Here is a 16624-nt window from a genome sequence, read left to right as displayed (position 1 = left end):
CTAACAGAAGCTAAGAGGGGACTCGTTGGCATTTTCTCGTAATTGATGAGATGTGAAATTGCTGTATTCTGCAGTCACCCTGAAGGCTATCCATTTATTCCTATTCATTCTCTCAACTAGTAGGTAGGATCGGACCTCATGGCAAGAAATATAGTAATCTGTGAAAATAATTTATAGTTTTGATTGGCGCTGATTGAAACCGCATGGCTCTGCCATGCGGTTTCTGAGACTTAGACCTTCAATTCATGGGAAATGAAGTATATTGCTACAGAAACTAAGTTGATGGGGCTCAGGGATACAGCTGGGTGGGAAAATGTGTACCTGGTATGTGTCTGTCCCTAGGTTTAATTCCCAGCACTGACATAAGAAAGAAATATGGCATGGTTATACAAAATTCATTGCTACTATTATTTTAGTGAAAATGATGGGAATCAAGATATAAGCCAATAAGCTGAGGACTTAATGCTAGAAAATTTCTATGATCAATGCTAAGTTGTGTAAAATATCAGTTCACCTGGTTCAGCTCACATGCTCACCTTTAGATTCATTATCTCTCTCTTTCTTCATTCTCTCGCTCTTTAATTCTTTCTCCCTCTCTCTTGCATGTGTGCGTATCTTAGTCTCTCTCTATACACACGTATGTACAGAAGCTCTGTGCTTTTGTAAAATTAACATATATATGCATGCAAGTATCTGTGTGTATATCATCTCTTGATACTTTATAGAACAGTGCTCTCTTATCGTTTCTATAGCAGAGACAATACATAAAATTTGAGTGAAGGCCGCTCCACCCTCTTCAGTCATTGCAAAAGTAGCCAGCACTTCCCTTCCACTCTGTAGGAATGTAGTGCTTTTAAGGATTTTTCACTTTAGCTTCTGCTGACTTTACCATCCATTTTATGGATGAAATGGACTAAGACCTCGTGGGCAGGTCCATGTTGTTGTAGATGTCAGTAACTGTGAAGCTGCATGATCCGTGGAAGATGACAGATGCAATATCTGGTAAAAGCTGTGACTGACAGGAGAGGCGCGGCGGATCTAATAGGACAAAATGCAGTGTGCATCAGAAAACACATTATCTTCCCAATCAACCAGCCACAGGCTATGGGGCAGGGCTTAATGAAGATTTGGTCTTCATTGAGCTCAATATCAGTCAACACCATGCCACATAACTGAAACAAGAAAACAAAGTAGGCTGCCTTCGAGAAAGCTTAGTGAAAACGCAACCATGGGGATAGAAACCCAGGGCGCTCCTTGTTTCTGAAGACTGATATTTAGTTATCTGACCTGAGAAATGAAGACATAAGTCTCTGTTCCATGGATCATCAATATTAAATATAAGAAGGTTAATAGTTCATACGATTGGGGCTAAAGATAAATGTTCAGTTTTTGACTTACAGTGATGGTGAAGACCATGCCCAGTGGTCGAAGCTTGAGGGAGGGAGCCATCAAAGCTGCTGTGTAGTGAAAAGAAACAAACAATGGGAACAAGTTGAAGAATCAAGAGATGTTTTTCCCAGAAGGAATAACTCAGTGAACACATACAAATTAGTTTCTAGGAACTGAAGATTGAATACAGGGGCTGTGGTTTCGAGGAACAGGAAGTGAGGTCAGCAGAGAGAAGGCAAGACTAAGACACACAGATATGTGCCCTGAACATCTTCCTTAATGGGGATTCCCAAGGATGGATAACCTCAAGCACAGTCTTCATAACTTTTATGTTTGGTTATTACAGTGAAGGTGGGCTTTGTGTCCTTCAGATGATCTTCTAGTCCTAAGATTCAGTTTTAGAAAACCTCAAAAAGGTTGGAGAGATGTCACAGAGGTTAAGAGCACTGGCTGCTCTTATAGACATCCTGAGTTCAATTCCCGGCAACCACATGGTGGCTCACAACCATCTGTACTGAGATCTGGTGCCCTCTTTTGATCTTCAGGCATACATGCAGACAGAACACTGTATACATAATAAATAAATAATCTTTAAAAAATACTCAAAAAAGTAACCATGGGAAGATGATGAGAGATGGCTCAGTTGTTCTTCCAGAGGACCCAAGTGCAGTGCCCTGCATCCATGTAGGGGTAGTTCACAAGTACCTGTTGCTTCAGCTCCAAGGGATCCAATGACCACTCTGGCTTCTATAGGGAATCACAGATAATTATTTTTTAATAAAAGTAAATCTTTAACAATTATCATTGTAACCATAAATGAAATGGTAGCCACAAGCCTCACACTTTGGCTTCTCTTTTAATGGAGATACAATACTAGTTTGATGAACAGATAGTAGGCATGCATCAAGCACTCAGTGTTAACTCACCTTCAGGGTGTTCTAGCTGTGAGTGCCCAGGGCTAGTACTCCTGAAACTGTATCATGTCTATAATTTGGTGAGTCACTCATGAAGGAAGGTGGCAACTTATTCTATGCTCTTCAAATAAGCAACCTAAAGACTTCCTTGTAGAAGAAAATTCTTTTGAAACTCTAGAACTCGGTTGTAGGCATGGGGATTCTGCTGCACTGTGTAACCTGTATAAGGTACTTGTCTCTGGGCCTCAGTTAATTCTTCCCACATCCCTTAAGTATCAGGGAAGGTATAAAATGAGGCGAGGACACTTCAACATGTTTGCTGGTGTTCTTATTTATTCGGATAGTGTAGTCTCCTGACTTTCCACTGAAATGAGTACTTTTCTTATTGTCTTAACACACAATGGCATGCTTTCATTACATTTCCACACACGTGTACCATGCAGTTTGCTCTTATTTCCTTTTATTTCCTTCTTGTTCTACTTGCCCCTTCCCGCTCGTCCCCCCCATATATTACCACCATGTAGTTCCCCTTCTGTCTGAAATGCATTCTTGATCACATATTCAGTTTAGCTGCTTAGATTGGCTATAATTCTTATATAGAAACATAATTTTTTACATTTTTTTAAATTCAAAGAATATATTAATTTTTTCTCATAGATGAAGTTAGTAAAACACCTCTGTTTTAACTTGGCTGGCTCTGTAGGCAAGCCCTGGTGGGGGGAAAAGGCTGTGTTTGCTTTGAACCAGATGGGAGGTGGCTAAGACAGATCAGAGACTAGGAAGTTGTTTTCCGTGAGCTCTATGAGGTATTTACAAGACTTGATTTTCACAGTGGGTCTGTTCATGCATTTTCCTAACTCACAAAACCTCCTTGACCTCCCTTCTCAACAGGACGGGAAGATATTCTGTCGGCGGACAGCTTGTGATTGCCAGAACCCAAATGTTGACCTTTTCTGCTGCCCAGAGTGTGACACCAGGGTCACGAGCCAATGTTTAGATCAAAGCGGACACAAGCTGTATCGAAGTGGAGACAACTGGACCCACAGCTGCCAGCAATGTCGGTGTCTGGTATGTCAGTTCCTGGGGATCCTGGTGCCTTTGCTCTAGAAAAGGTTATTCACTAATATGCTTTGGGGGCTGGAGTTCGAAAATGTTTCCAGCAACATTCAGAGCATTGTAGGGCTATGCTTAACCAGGGGGCCATGTAGATATTTACATCGCATTTAAAATGCTTCAAAAGTAAGAAAAATGAATTTCTGAAACAGATTTAACCTGAGCCCAATTTACATGTCTTCATATATTTTAAAACGTCCAGAGCAAAGAAAATCCATATAAAGTAGTCTTTAGTGGCTTGATAGGCAATTGTTGTCCAGACAGAACCATGCCTATTATTACTTTTGTTATAACCTTTAAAGGTTTCAATAAAAAATTATAATATAAACAAAAGAGTTTGGGTGAACAAGGCTGAGAATCCAATTCCGTAATAGTCTCAAGGGCTAGTTTGGTGTGGACACTTTGGACATGGCAGAACCTTCAGGTACTATTCTTTTCCTCAAGTGTGCACAGGTTTATGGGTCTCAATTTCAAAGATGATTAGGGAGATGAGTGAATGTATGTAAAAGAAGAATACCACACTCAGCACACAATAGCACGTGGTGCAGTGCCACAGAAGGCCCCTAGCAAGGTGACTGCTGTTGTTACTGGCTTATTCCTTGGAAAATCTGTTCAAAGAGAAAAAAGAAAATGACTTCAAATATTAATATAAGGATACTAATAATATGCCTGGGTTTGAAAAATTTCAAAGAAAATGCTTAATTTCCAGAACTTGTTCGGTGTATTTCACATTACAGCACAAACAATGACTTCCAAGGATAGAAGACATGGGAACGTGGCATGTTGGGGATGATGGAATTATGATACTCCATCTCTGATCATTCCACCTGGCTCAGCTTTCAAATGAAACTCGTAGCTTGGCGCTTAATGTTTATTGAAGGGAGTCTTTCTCTTTCTGGGTATTATATGGAAACTAGCACCCAGAGAAATTGTTCTCTGCGTCCCCATAAATCCCCGGGTTAATGCGCAAGCAGTCTTCGCATGTCTCCTCCACAATCCATCTTAATCCTAAGACTGCAACATAGATGAATTCTGTTCATGGCCAATTTTACAAATTCCCATTCAAGGACAAACACATCCAGTACAACTACAGATCTGTTTCCAGTGCCAGGCTGGAAAACCACATTTCTTTTCTGAGAAGTCAGTCATCAGGTAACTGGAATTACTGACATTCATCTTGCACATCAAGTTTTCATTAAAAGAGTTTCAAAAGCCCATTGAATGTCCAGTCCTTGGGATATACAGTCTTTAAATGACAGAAGCTCCTGAACATTAACATACAAATTACTTTAGAATAATAGGGGTCACATTTAATAAATATTTCATCAAGACATTGCTGGTGTCAATGATGTGATTTGTTCATGGAAGATAGAGTTAAAACTTGCACAAGCCCAGAGTGTGAAGACATTGACTAGATAATTAAATGAGTATTACCACATGTAGCTGTTTATAATAAGAGAGTCCCACCCTAGCCCAGAATGGAATATAATAAAGGTTTATTTAATAGGGGGTGAACTCACAGAAAGGGTAGCAATCCCCAGTCCTCTGTGTTCCCTCGGAACTGGAACTGAATCCAGAAGCCAAGAGGCCCACACATGTTTTACATCTGTATTTATGGTATAAGAGACCACACCTAAGTGGGCCGGTGTCTTAAAGGTTATTGGCTGAAGGAATTCCCACAGCAACCACAGTTGCAGAAAGTGTTGCGATGACAGTGAGTCTGTGTGGACAGTCTTTGCTGTCATAGGCAGCTCCATGGTGCCCACAGCCAGGAGGTAAGATGGGTGGAGATGTCATCGTTCATGCTGTGACTGGGAGACCTCAGAGTCATGGGATGGTTTCTTTTGAGAACACTCAACCTCAGCTCTGAACTTGACACCAGCTTCTCAGCTGATACAGCTGGTGAAATATTCGACTTTGCATATCATGTTTGACCTTAAAAATGAGTGGTCATCTCTATAAACTACTTTACCCTCTGCTTGTTTGTTTTATTGGCATCTGTTGAACAAACTCCGATCATCAGTAGTGAGAGAAAACAACTAGTCAAAGACGGAAAAGCTCAGGTTAATGTTGACTTGTACCAACTATTCAGTACAACCTGATAAAAACACTAAAGCATGATAAAATAACTGTAGGCTGTGCTTGGAACACATGCTGACTTAAGACTTTCTGTGAACTCTGGATTAGGTGGTCAGCAAAACCATCTCAGGTAAGGCGTTAATGTCATAGAAGTTATGTGTGTAGAATGTGTGTCTTCATAGATGAGGAGACATCATACGTATCATGTTGCAGGCTATAAGCCCTCAGCAAGGAGAATAATGAGAATTTTAGTGCCCTCCTTCCCCAAGGGACACTGAGAATATAACACTGCCTAAGAACAAGGGAGACTCATTTCATCTTTCTCGCCACAGGAAGGAGAGGCAGACTGCTGGCCTCTAGCTTGTCCTAGTCTGAGCTGTGAATACACAGCCATCTTTGAAGGGGAATGTTGTCCTCGCTGTGTCAGTGACCCCTGCCTGGCTGATAATATTGTCTATGACATCCAAAAAACTTGCCTGGACAGCTCTGGCGTTTCAAGGCTGAGCGGTGCCGTGTGGACAATGGCTGGATCTCCTTGTACAAGCTGTAAATGCAAGGTAAGCAGCTGCCTGGGGTAGACGAGCCACACATGGCTTCCCTCTGAAATCTCTGAACTCAGATTCCATGGGGTGCATATCCTGACAGGAGGAGAGAAGGATAGACAGATAATAGCTGCTATACAATCCACACATAGTTTCCTTCTGAACTCACATCCCATGGGGTACATGTTCTCACAGGAGGACAGTAAGTATAGACAGATAATAGTTGGTCCTTGTTAAAGGCAGATTCCAAATGGACATGGAGAGAGAGTGAGCACACAGCCTCTTAGCTTCATCCCAGAAACTTACAAAAACTATCAATAGCGTGGGGAGGGGGAGATCTAGGTAGCTGTTTCGGTCTTATTTTATATTGCCAAGAGTATTCCTGCATCCTTGCTGTGGTGTTTGACTGTGATTCTTCCTCTGTCTTTCTGGAGGATTCGCCATGAAATATCCTCATGTGTCTTTCTCTTCAGTGTTCATAGAGTTGTGATCATAGGCACCTTCCAGTGACGCCTGATCAAGCAGGCAAAATCTCAGCCAAAAAAAAATCACTTCTAGATTCTTAGGATTAAACATATTAAAAATGATACTCAACTTGTTCTTGTCAAAATCTGCCTCCATCTTAGCCATCAGTGGAGGCTTTCCAGCTTGTCTTTAAATGGATTTATTAGTGTCAACATTTTTCTGTTTCCTAGAATGCACTATCTTAAAATGATATCTTTCCCCAGTAGAGAAAAATGTTGAATATCCTATAGCGAAAGACCCATGATCCCATCTGAACTCACACCTACCACAAATGACCAAGAGACATAGGTGCCTGGGTTGACTAATTTTTTATTTTATTGAAAATAGATACTTTTCAAACAATATATTCTGATTATAGTTTCCTCTCCCTCTACTTCTCCCAATTCACCCCTTCCTCCTCTCCCATCTAGGTACACCGCTTTCCTGCATCTCCTTAGAAAACCAACATGAATCTAAGGGATAATAATAAACAAAACCAGAATAGGACAAAATAAAATAACATGTTGGAATAAGGTGAAATAAATAGAAGGGAAAGAGTCCCGGAAAAGACACAGGAAACAGCCATGAGTGCGAAGACCTGTTCTTTACACAAACAGGATTCCCATTAAAAACACAAACCTGAAAGCCACAATATGTGCTCAAAGTATGTATAGAGTAAAATATTAAATAAGAATAAAAACAAAAAATATAAAAATATTCTAAAAAATGAATCAAAAATCTGAAATGACACTATGAGACAGGGACCCTGCAGAGATGCCATTGAATTCTATTGGCCATCTGCTGCTGGGCGTGAGGCCTACCCTTAAGAATATTTCTTTGCAGGCTGGAGAGATGGCTCAGTGGTTAGGAGCATTGCCTGCTCTTCCAAAGGTCCTGAGTTCCATTTCCAACAACCACATGGTGGCTCACAACCATCTGTAATGAGGTCTGGTGCCCTCTTCTGGCCTGCAGGCATACACACAGACAGAATATTGTATACATAATAAATAAATAAATAAAATTTTTTAAAAAGAATATTTCTTTCCCCAGTGACACTCCTTTGGAGAACTTCTACGATGTTAGGTTACAATATGACCCTTCAAATAGCCCCAAGATTTAGCTGTTCCTCCCCCTATTTCTTCCCTTTTCTATCTTCCTTCCTGTTCCATCCTTCTAATTTAGCCCCCGCCCCACGTCCCCTATCCATAACTATATACTTTATTTCCCTTTCCTAGGGAGATCTATTTATCCCATCAAGTCCCTTACTCTATATCTAACCTCTGTGATTCTATGAATAGTAGATTGGTTCTCATTGATTTAATACCTGATATAACACCACATAGAAGCAGAAACATACCATATTTGTCCTTCCAGGTCTGGAATAACTCACAATGATTATTTTCTAGTTTCATCCATTTGCCTACAAATTTCATATCATTTTTTTTAATGGCTGGGTAATACTCCATTGTGTAAATGTACCACATTTTCTATATCTGTTCTTCTGTTGAGGGATGTTTAGGTTGTTTCCAGATTCTAGATATTATAAATAGAGCAGCAGCAAACATGACTCAGTAACTGCCTCTGTGATAGGTTGAAGCATCTTTTGAGTGTATGCTTATGACCTAGGTATAGCTGCATCTGGCGGTAGATATGTTCACATCTTTCTGAGGAACTACCATATTGATTTTCATCCTTGTTGTATAGTTTGTGCAGCCAGCAATGGGTGCATATCCCCCTTATTCCACTCTGTGGCAGCATGAGCTAACACTTGCATTATCCATCTGGCGGGTGTAAGATGGAATCTCCAAGTAGTTTTAATTTGCGTCTCCCTGAATGCTAAGGATTTTGAACATTTATTTGTTTCTCTGTCATTTGAGTTTCCACCATGGAGAATTTCTTATTTTGATCTGTACCCCATTTTAACTGGATTTTTGATATCTAGTTTTTTGGGCTCTTTATATATTTGGATATTAGTCTTCTATCACATGCAGAGTTGGTAAAATCTTTTTCCATTCTGTAGATGGCTGCTTTGTCTGAACGACAGTGTCCTTTGCCCTACAGAGGATTTTCAGTTTTATGTTCCACTTAATTGTTTATCTTAGTGCCGGTGCTAAAAGTGTTCTATTCAGAAATTCTTCTTCTGTGCTAATAATTTCAAGATTATTTCCCACTTCCACTTGTTGAAGGAAGGCTGCTTGTTTGTTCCTGGCTGCTCAGCCCCAAAATAACCACACATAAACTATATTAATTAAATCACTGCTTAGCCCATTAGCTTTAGCTTCTTATTGGTTAACTTTTACATATTCATTTAACCCATTTCTATAAATCTGTGTATTGCCACATGGCTGTGGCTTACCGGCTAAAGTTCCAACTTCTGGTCTCCAGTGGGGCCTCATGGTTTTTCTCTCTTCTTCCTTCTTTCTCCCAGCATTCAGCTTAGTTTTCCCCACCTACCTCTATTCTTTAGCCCTATCATAGGCATGCTAGTTTCTTTATTAACCAATATTATTCAGAGTATAAAGATGGGAATCCCACATCATCCACTTCTATCAGGTTCAGTGTATCTGGGTTTTTCTTTTTTTTTTTTTTTTTTGAGATTTTGATCCATTTGGCACTGATTTTTGTGCAGGATGATACTTATGGATCTATTTGCATTCTTCTGTATGTGACCAGTCAGTTTGATCAGTATCATTTTTGAAGATGCTCTCTTTCCTTCCAGTGTGTGTTTTCTGCACTGCCTTTTGAAATGAAACGAAACAAAACAGTTGTCCATAGGCATTGAATTGTGAATTTATATCTGGGTCATTTATATCTTGGTCATCAATTCCATTAAGTAGTGTGTCTATTTTTATGTCAGTACCATGTTGTTTTCATTACTATAACTCTATGACTATAGAACAACTTGAAATTGGGAACAATAATATCCCCCTATGGTTCTTTTATAAAATGTTTTAGCTCTCCTGGATGTTTTTTTTTCTTTTTGTATATACTTATGAAGCTGAAAATTGTCCATTCAAGGTATGTGAAGAGTTGCATTGAAATTTTAATGGGAATTGCATCAAACTTGTAGATTACTTTTGGAAGAGTGGTCATTTTTACTATATTAATCCCACTGATTCGTGAGCTTTAGTAATCTTTCCACCTTCTTATATCTATAAATTCTTTCTTCAGTGTCTTGAAGATTTTATCATAAAGTTTTTCACTTGCTTGGTTAAGAGGTACTGCAAGGTATCTTCTATTTAATACTGTTTAATGGGTTTATATCCCAGATTTCTTTTTCATTGGTCATTTATTTGCATATAGGATGTCTACTGATTTTTGTAACCAGATATTTTGCTGAAAGTGGCTATCAGTTGTAATTCCCTGGTAGAATTTATGGGGTCACTTATATATGCTATTATGTTATCAGCAAATAGGGATACTTTGACTTCTTCCTTTTCAATTTGTATCCCTTTGATCTTCAGTAGTCTTCTTGCTCTAGAACAGGTTTCAAGTACTATTTTGAATAGGTATAAAGTGGACAACCTTGTGCTGTTACTGGTTTTAGTGGAATTGCCCTGAATTTCTCTCTATTGAAGTTTATGTTGGCTATGGCCTTGTTGTTCACTACCTTTCTCATGCTGAGGTCTGTCCCTTGTAGCCCTAATCTTTCTCCTGCACTTTTTCCATAAAGGGATATTAGATTTTTGTAAAAGGCCTCTTCTGTATCTAATGAGATGATCATGTCTTTTATTTCTTTCAGTTTGTTTATGTGGTGGGTTATATTGATTGATTTTTACGTATCGCTCCATTCCTATATCTCTGAGATGAAGCCTACTTGATCATGGTAGATTATCTTTTTGGTGTGTTTTTAGATTTGGGTTGCATGTATTTTATTGAGTATTTTTACATCTATGTTTGGAAGGGAAATTTGTCTATAGTTCTCTTTGTTTGTTGGGTTATTTATTTGTTTGGGCTACCAGGGTAACTGGAGTCTCATAAAGTGAGTTGGTCAATGTTCCTTTTGTTTCTATTTTGTGGATTAGTTTTAAAAGTGTTGCTGTTATCACTTCTTTGAAAGTCTGATAGATCTCTGGGTTAAAACTGTATGGACTTGGGCTTTTTTCTGGTTGAGAGATTTTAATTACTGTTTCTATTTTACTAGGGGTTATATATGTGTTTAAATTGTTAATCTGAGTTTGATTTAACTTTGGTAGGTGGTCTATGCTGAGAAATTTATACATTTCTTTTAGATTTTCTAATTTGGTGGGGTACATGTTATTAAAATACATCCTTATGATTCTCTGTATTTCTTCTGTGTCTGTTGTAATGACCCACTTTGCACCTCATATTTTATTAATTTGAAACTTCTCTCTGTTTTAAATAATATGGCTAAAGGCTCATCAATCTTATTGATTTTTCTCTGAGAACCAACTTTTTGTCTCATTGATTCTTTGTACTGTTTTGTTGCTTCTATTTTATTGATTTCAGTCCTAAGTTTGATTAATTTTTGCTGTCCAGTCTTTTTGTTTGTGATTTCTTCTTTCTGTTCTAATGCTTTCAGGTGTGCTATTAGGTTACTAGGATGAGAACTTTCCAATTTTTTTTTTTTGTAGACACATAGTGCTATGAAATTGCCTCTTAGCACCACCTTCATTAGGTCCCATAAGTTTGGGTATATTGTGTTTTCATTTTCATTACATTCTAAAAAGTTTTAAATTCCTTTCTTAAATTCTGTCCTGACCAATTTTTTTTTCATTCAGTTTCCATAAGTCTGTCAGCTTTCTGTTATTGATATCCAAGTGTAATCCATGGTCATCAGATAGAATGCAGGTGTTATTTTAACTTTCTGTTGTCTGTTGAGACTTGCTTTGTGTCCACTTATGTGGTCAATTTTGGAGAAAGTTCCATGAGCTTCTGAAAAGAAGGTATTTTTTGTGAGTGCTTGGGTGAAAATATCTGTTAGATCCATTTGGTTTATACCATCAGGGACCTCCATCACTTGTTTTATACCATCAGTGAGCTTTATCATTTGGTTTATACCATCCATGAGCTCCATCATTTTTCTGTCTGGTTTCTATGTGGTTGACCTGGTTTTTGTTTGTTTGTGGAAACAATGGTGTATTTAAGTCTCCCACTATCAGTGTGTGAAGGTCACTATGTGATTTAAACTGTAGTAGTGAAACTTTTACATACTTGGATGCCCTTATGTTAGGGGCATAGACATTCAAAATTTCAGTGTCCTCTTGATGAGTATGCAGTGTTCTTCCCAGGATCTTCTGATTTGTTTTGGCTCAAAGACTATTTTGTCAAATATTAATCTTGCTATAGTCTTCTTAAGTCCATTTGCTTGGAATATTTTTTTCTACCCTTTTACCTCCATGGGATATTTATCCTTGATGGTAAGGTGTGTTTCTTGGATAGAGCTAAAGGGACTCAAGACCATTGATGTTAAAACTTATCAACAAACAGTGTTTGCTGATTCTAGTTATTTTATTTTTGTTGTTGTTGTTGGTGGTGGTGTGTGAGTGTGTGTGTGTGCTGTTTTTCTTCTCTGATTTTCTGTTTTCCTGTGTGTGGAATTCTTTAAGTTGAAATTTTCCCTTAAGTGTCTTTTGTAGGGCTGGATTTGTAGAAGGATACTGCTTAAACTTAACTTTATCTTAGAATAACTTTCTTCTTCTCTTGTAAGCCAGTTTTACTTTGCTTAGTACGCTGGTGTCTGTGTCTCCTAATGTTTGACGAAGGTCCTCGTGGCTCTTAGAGTCTCCACTGAGAAGGCAGGTGTTATTCTAATTGGTCTGACTTTGTAGCTTTTAATTTTCTTTCTTTGTCCTGTACATTCAGTGTTTGGATTATTATGTGCCAATGAAGCTTTCTTTTCTGGTCATATTGAGTTGATGTTTTGCTTGCTTCTTGTACCTTGATTGGCATCTAATTCTTTACATTAGGAAAATTTTCTTCAGTGATTTTCTTGAAAATATTTTCTGTGCCTTTGACCAGGTTTCTTTCCCTTCCCATACTGTAGTAGTAGGAGCGGCGGGCTGAGTCCCTGCACCCGGCCGCCTGAACGGCTAGCTTTACCCGAAATAATTACACAGAAACTGTATTCTTTTAAACACTGCCTGACCCATTAGTTTCAGTTTCTTATTGGCTAGCTTTTACATATTGATCTAACCCATTTCTATTAATCTGTGTAGCCCACAAGCTGGCTTACCAGGAATGATCTTAACCTGCGTCTGTCTGGAGTGGGAGAACCATGGCGACTCCTTGACTCAGCTTCTTTCTCCCAGCATTCCATTCTGTTTACTCCGCCTACCTAAGGGTTGGCCTATCAAATGGGTCTAGGCAGTTTCTTTATTAATAAGAAATCACTCCCACATCATTTCCCCTTTTTCTGTTTAAACAAAAAAGAAAGGCTTTAACTTTAACATAATAAAATTACATATAGCAAAACAGTTATTAAGCAAGAATCACAGTTACAATATTTATATCTATTTTATCTTTTATCATAACAATGGAAAACTATAACTACCTATCCCTTCTTCAACTCCATCAAAGACTCCAGAAGGATATAATATTACCTAAGTAAACAAGAAAATGACAGAGACATCTCGCTGCCTGTACAGTCACCCAAAGTTCCTCTGTACCATTGGGGCATCCATCTTCAGCCTTCAGGCCCATAGTATCCAGCAGACATTTCCATGAAGCAGGCAATTTCAAAGACAGTTCAGTCACTATCTGCTGTGTCCTGCAGAATGTCTCGCATACTCTTTTATGAGTCATGAACCCCAAAAGACCGTCTCACCTTTAGGAAAGTTCAGCAGTCCTCTCTCTGCGGGTTCTCTGTGTCCATTTTATGCAACAGTCCAGGCAAGAGCAGTTTCTTGCCCAAATGGCTATCAAACTCCATAAGGATCCTCTTCGATGCCCATCTTCCTCTCGAAGTAGATTGGTGCCGCCAGGAGCAGACATGTCTCATTGTCATGAAAAGTCCTAAGTTATTAAAATATTTTAAATGCCATATTCTGTAGCCTTTGAGAGATATGAAGAATGCCTATCTGAAATATATCTCTATATATCTAGAAAATCTAAGTAACATGACTACAAACTTGACTATTATTTATGATTATCCATCAACAACCTATATTTCCTAATTATACATTACATTTTAAAAATGAACTACACAATCACACCTTATTCAAGATCAAAAATACATATACATATAACAAAATTGACCTTAAAATCCATACCAATGCAAATTATTCATACCTATATCACCATATTCCTATTATTCTTAGATTTGGTCTTTTCATACTGTCCCAGATGTCCTACATGTTTTCTTTCTGGAGTTTTTTAGATTTGACATGTTCTTCTACCTAGGTGTCCATTCCTTTTATCTTGTCTTCAGTGCTTGAGGGTCTCTTGTTCAGCCTTTATATTTGGTTGGTGAGGCTTGCCTCTGAGGTCCCTGATATAGTTTCATTTTCATGTTTCCCTCAGTTTTTTTTAACTCTATTTTCACTTTCAGGTCAGGAACTTCTGTAATCATTTCCTTTCATGGTTTATTTGTGTTTTCACAGATTTCTATAATGGATATATGCATTCTCTGCTTAAAGAAATTTATATTCATAAATTCTACTTTAGGTTACTTTTTGGGTTTCAATTTGTGGAATTTCTCAGGGCATACTGTAGTAGGATTACTGTGTTCTAGTGGGGACATATTGTCCTTGATGTTATTGATTTTTTTTATTATGCTGGCATCTAGGCATCTGGGTTGTGGCTTGATTATAAATCTAGGTGCTGATATCTTCTCTTGTCTTTGTTGGGTGTGTGGTTGTTCCTTGATTTATGTTGTTCTCTCTGGTTCCTAGGCAGGAGTGGGGGCTGTGTGTGAGCTGGTAGGGAACGCTACTAGGGTACTGACAAGTGTGTGCACTGGGGGTTTGGGTACAATGTGTTTCTAGGTATTGCGTTCTGGCACTTAGGAATAGGGGTGCTTGAGCAAAATCAGGAAAGGAAGAAAGCAGGCTGTTCCAGCAGGATCTATATAGTGTCTGGGAATGGGGGCAGAGAGTAAGAAAAGGCCACAGCGGGTGCTCTGCTACAGATACGGGCATAACTTACAGGGATATTTGATTTGGAGGAAGAAGTGCCAGTGAAGAGCTGATGACCTGCCTTGCCAGTGAATAGCTGACGACCACTACCTGCTATTCTGGCCGGCTTGATTCTTTAGCAGGTTTGGCAAGTCAGCTCCCAGGGAATGTTTTCTGCAGCTGGGCATGAGACCAGGGGGTGAGTTAGAGAAAATCTGAGTGATCTGCTGGGGATAGGAACAGAGAGGAAAGAAGGATCATAGTAGGTGCTCTGAGACAAACAACACAGTAGATGCTCTGAGAGGAAGGACACAGCAGGTGCTCGGAGAGGAACAACACAGCAGGAGGTCTCACACAGAGTTGGAGATGAGATTTGTTGATGGAGGTTGGAAAGAGGAGGAAGAGTTCAGGCCTGCAGCTGGCCTGTGGGTCCTCAGGACTGCCTTCTGAATTGGGAGCTGGGACAAAAAGATGAGTATGAAGGAAGGCGGCGCGGGGGTGGGGGGTGGAGTTCCTCATGATCTGTTAAATGGGGGTCAGATAGGAAAGGGAGGCTGCAGCAGTTGGCCTCCCACAGAGCTAGGAATGAAGGGGAAGTGGAACTATGCGATTAGCTCACCTAATGTCCTGGCAGGATGGCTGGTGGGTGATCAGGGATTGCCTGCTGGAGTGGGGGGTGAGTGGGGGCGGAGTTGGAGACCAGTATGATCCATGGAGATGAGGGCAGAGAGCATCAATGCCTTTATAATAATGTCAGGATTGATTTTCATTAAAAAGAATTATGATGGCATATTTATATTAATTTATGAAATTGAATTTTAATAAACTTCCCTGAATTTATGAACCTAAATGCTCACTGCTTTTCCCTAATCTTTATGAGGTGTGCAGTCATGATTCCCCTTGATGCATACACCTTTGTGGAATTTATTTGGGATTTGCCGGTAATCTTACTGATACTTCCCATTAGTTTCTGATAGGCTAATTGTTTCCTCTGAGATATTTATATTTGTGAAGTAGGTTTTGGAAATAAGGTTAGCAAATAAATTGTGAATATTTGGATTATTGGAGTGTATTTAAAGCATGTATTGCCTGTAGGCAGGGCATGAAGCAAGGCTGGCAGCAAAACCTCGGACCAGAGTTACCTGGAAGGCCTTGCTTACTTTCGTTCAAAGCTGGATATTCTCCTCCAGTTTCTGAAGCACATCCTCTCCTGAGCTGTTGTGAGCTGGACAGCAAATACTCATCGCTGTGTATTCTGCTTCAGTAGCTAACACTTGTGTTCTCTTTGCACAGAATGGGACAGTCTGCTGCTCTGTGAATCTGGACTGTCTTGAAAACAACTGAAGTGTTTTAAATGGACTCATCACAGGATAAAGACGGACAAAAATGACCATCCAGCCTGAGGAGGAAGAGGGACTGATTTTGTTTTATAAACGACAGTCGATTACCAAAGTCTCCATCTGAGGGCGGTGTTTGGGTGGCCTTTGCCACTTTGCTCATCCTTGCTGACCTAGTCTAGATGCCTGCAGTGCCATGCATTCCCGTCAATGGTTGTTGAGTCTCTGTGCTGTCAATCACCTTCCCCTCGTCAGACCATTTGCGGATACATTTAAGGGATCCCATGATGAATGTTAATGTAATTTCGTTTATTTTGTGTACTAACATAATAGAGACTTGGCACCGTTTATTTATTTTTCTTGATTTTTGACTCAAATTCTAAAAATAAAGTTGCCTGTTGTGACGTGTGTCTCATTCACTGCACGCGGTGTGGAGGTTCCCGTGGGACACGTTGATGAAGATGCGTAGCATCTGTCCACGGCATCCTTCCGTTTCAAACTGCTGAGCACTGATGCCCACTCACTCAGCTGAAAACTGCTCAGGGCAATTATGGTACACCGAAGGGAAAAGAATGCCAGACATCATTAAACATCATTTCAAAAAGTACTAACTTCTCCCTGTTGCAAAAATAAATGAAGTGACCCATTTACCCACAATTTCTAAGTGGTGA

The 16624-nt window shown here is 39.4% G+C and overlaps 1 protein-coding gene across 2 annotated transcripts in view; it reads left to right on the top strand.

Annotated features, from left to right (window-relative positions):
* Positions 1 to 16356, top strand: part of Nell1 (neural EGFL like 1) — a 793214-nt gene extending 776858 nt beyond the window's left edge. For both annotated transcript variants that reach the window (XM_075952299.1, XM_075952298.1), the window contains 3 exons: positions 3195 to 3371; positions 5828 to 6052; positions 15910 to 16356. In XM_075952299.1, coding sequence (XP_075808414.1) covers positions 3195 to 3371; positions 5828 to 6052; positions 15910 to 15960 — 453 coding nt within the window. In that variant the 3' untranslated portion in view covers positions 15961 to 16356. The remainder of the gene's footprint in view (positions 1 to 3194; positions 3372 to 5827; positions 6053 to 15909) is intronic.
* Positions 16357 to 16624: the final 268 nt, after the last annotated feature.

The sequence above is a fragment of the Microtus pennsylvanicus genome, chromosome 18, assembly GCF_037038515.1.
Source record: "Microtus pennsylvanicus isolate mMicPen1 chromosome 18, mMicPen1.hap1, whole genome shotgun sequence".
NCBI lineage: Eukaryota > Metazoa > Chordata > Mammalia > Rodentia > Cricetidae > Microtus > Microtus pennsylvanicus.
This window is presented reverse-complemented; position numbering and strand designations above follow the sequence as displayed.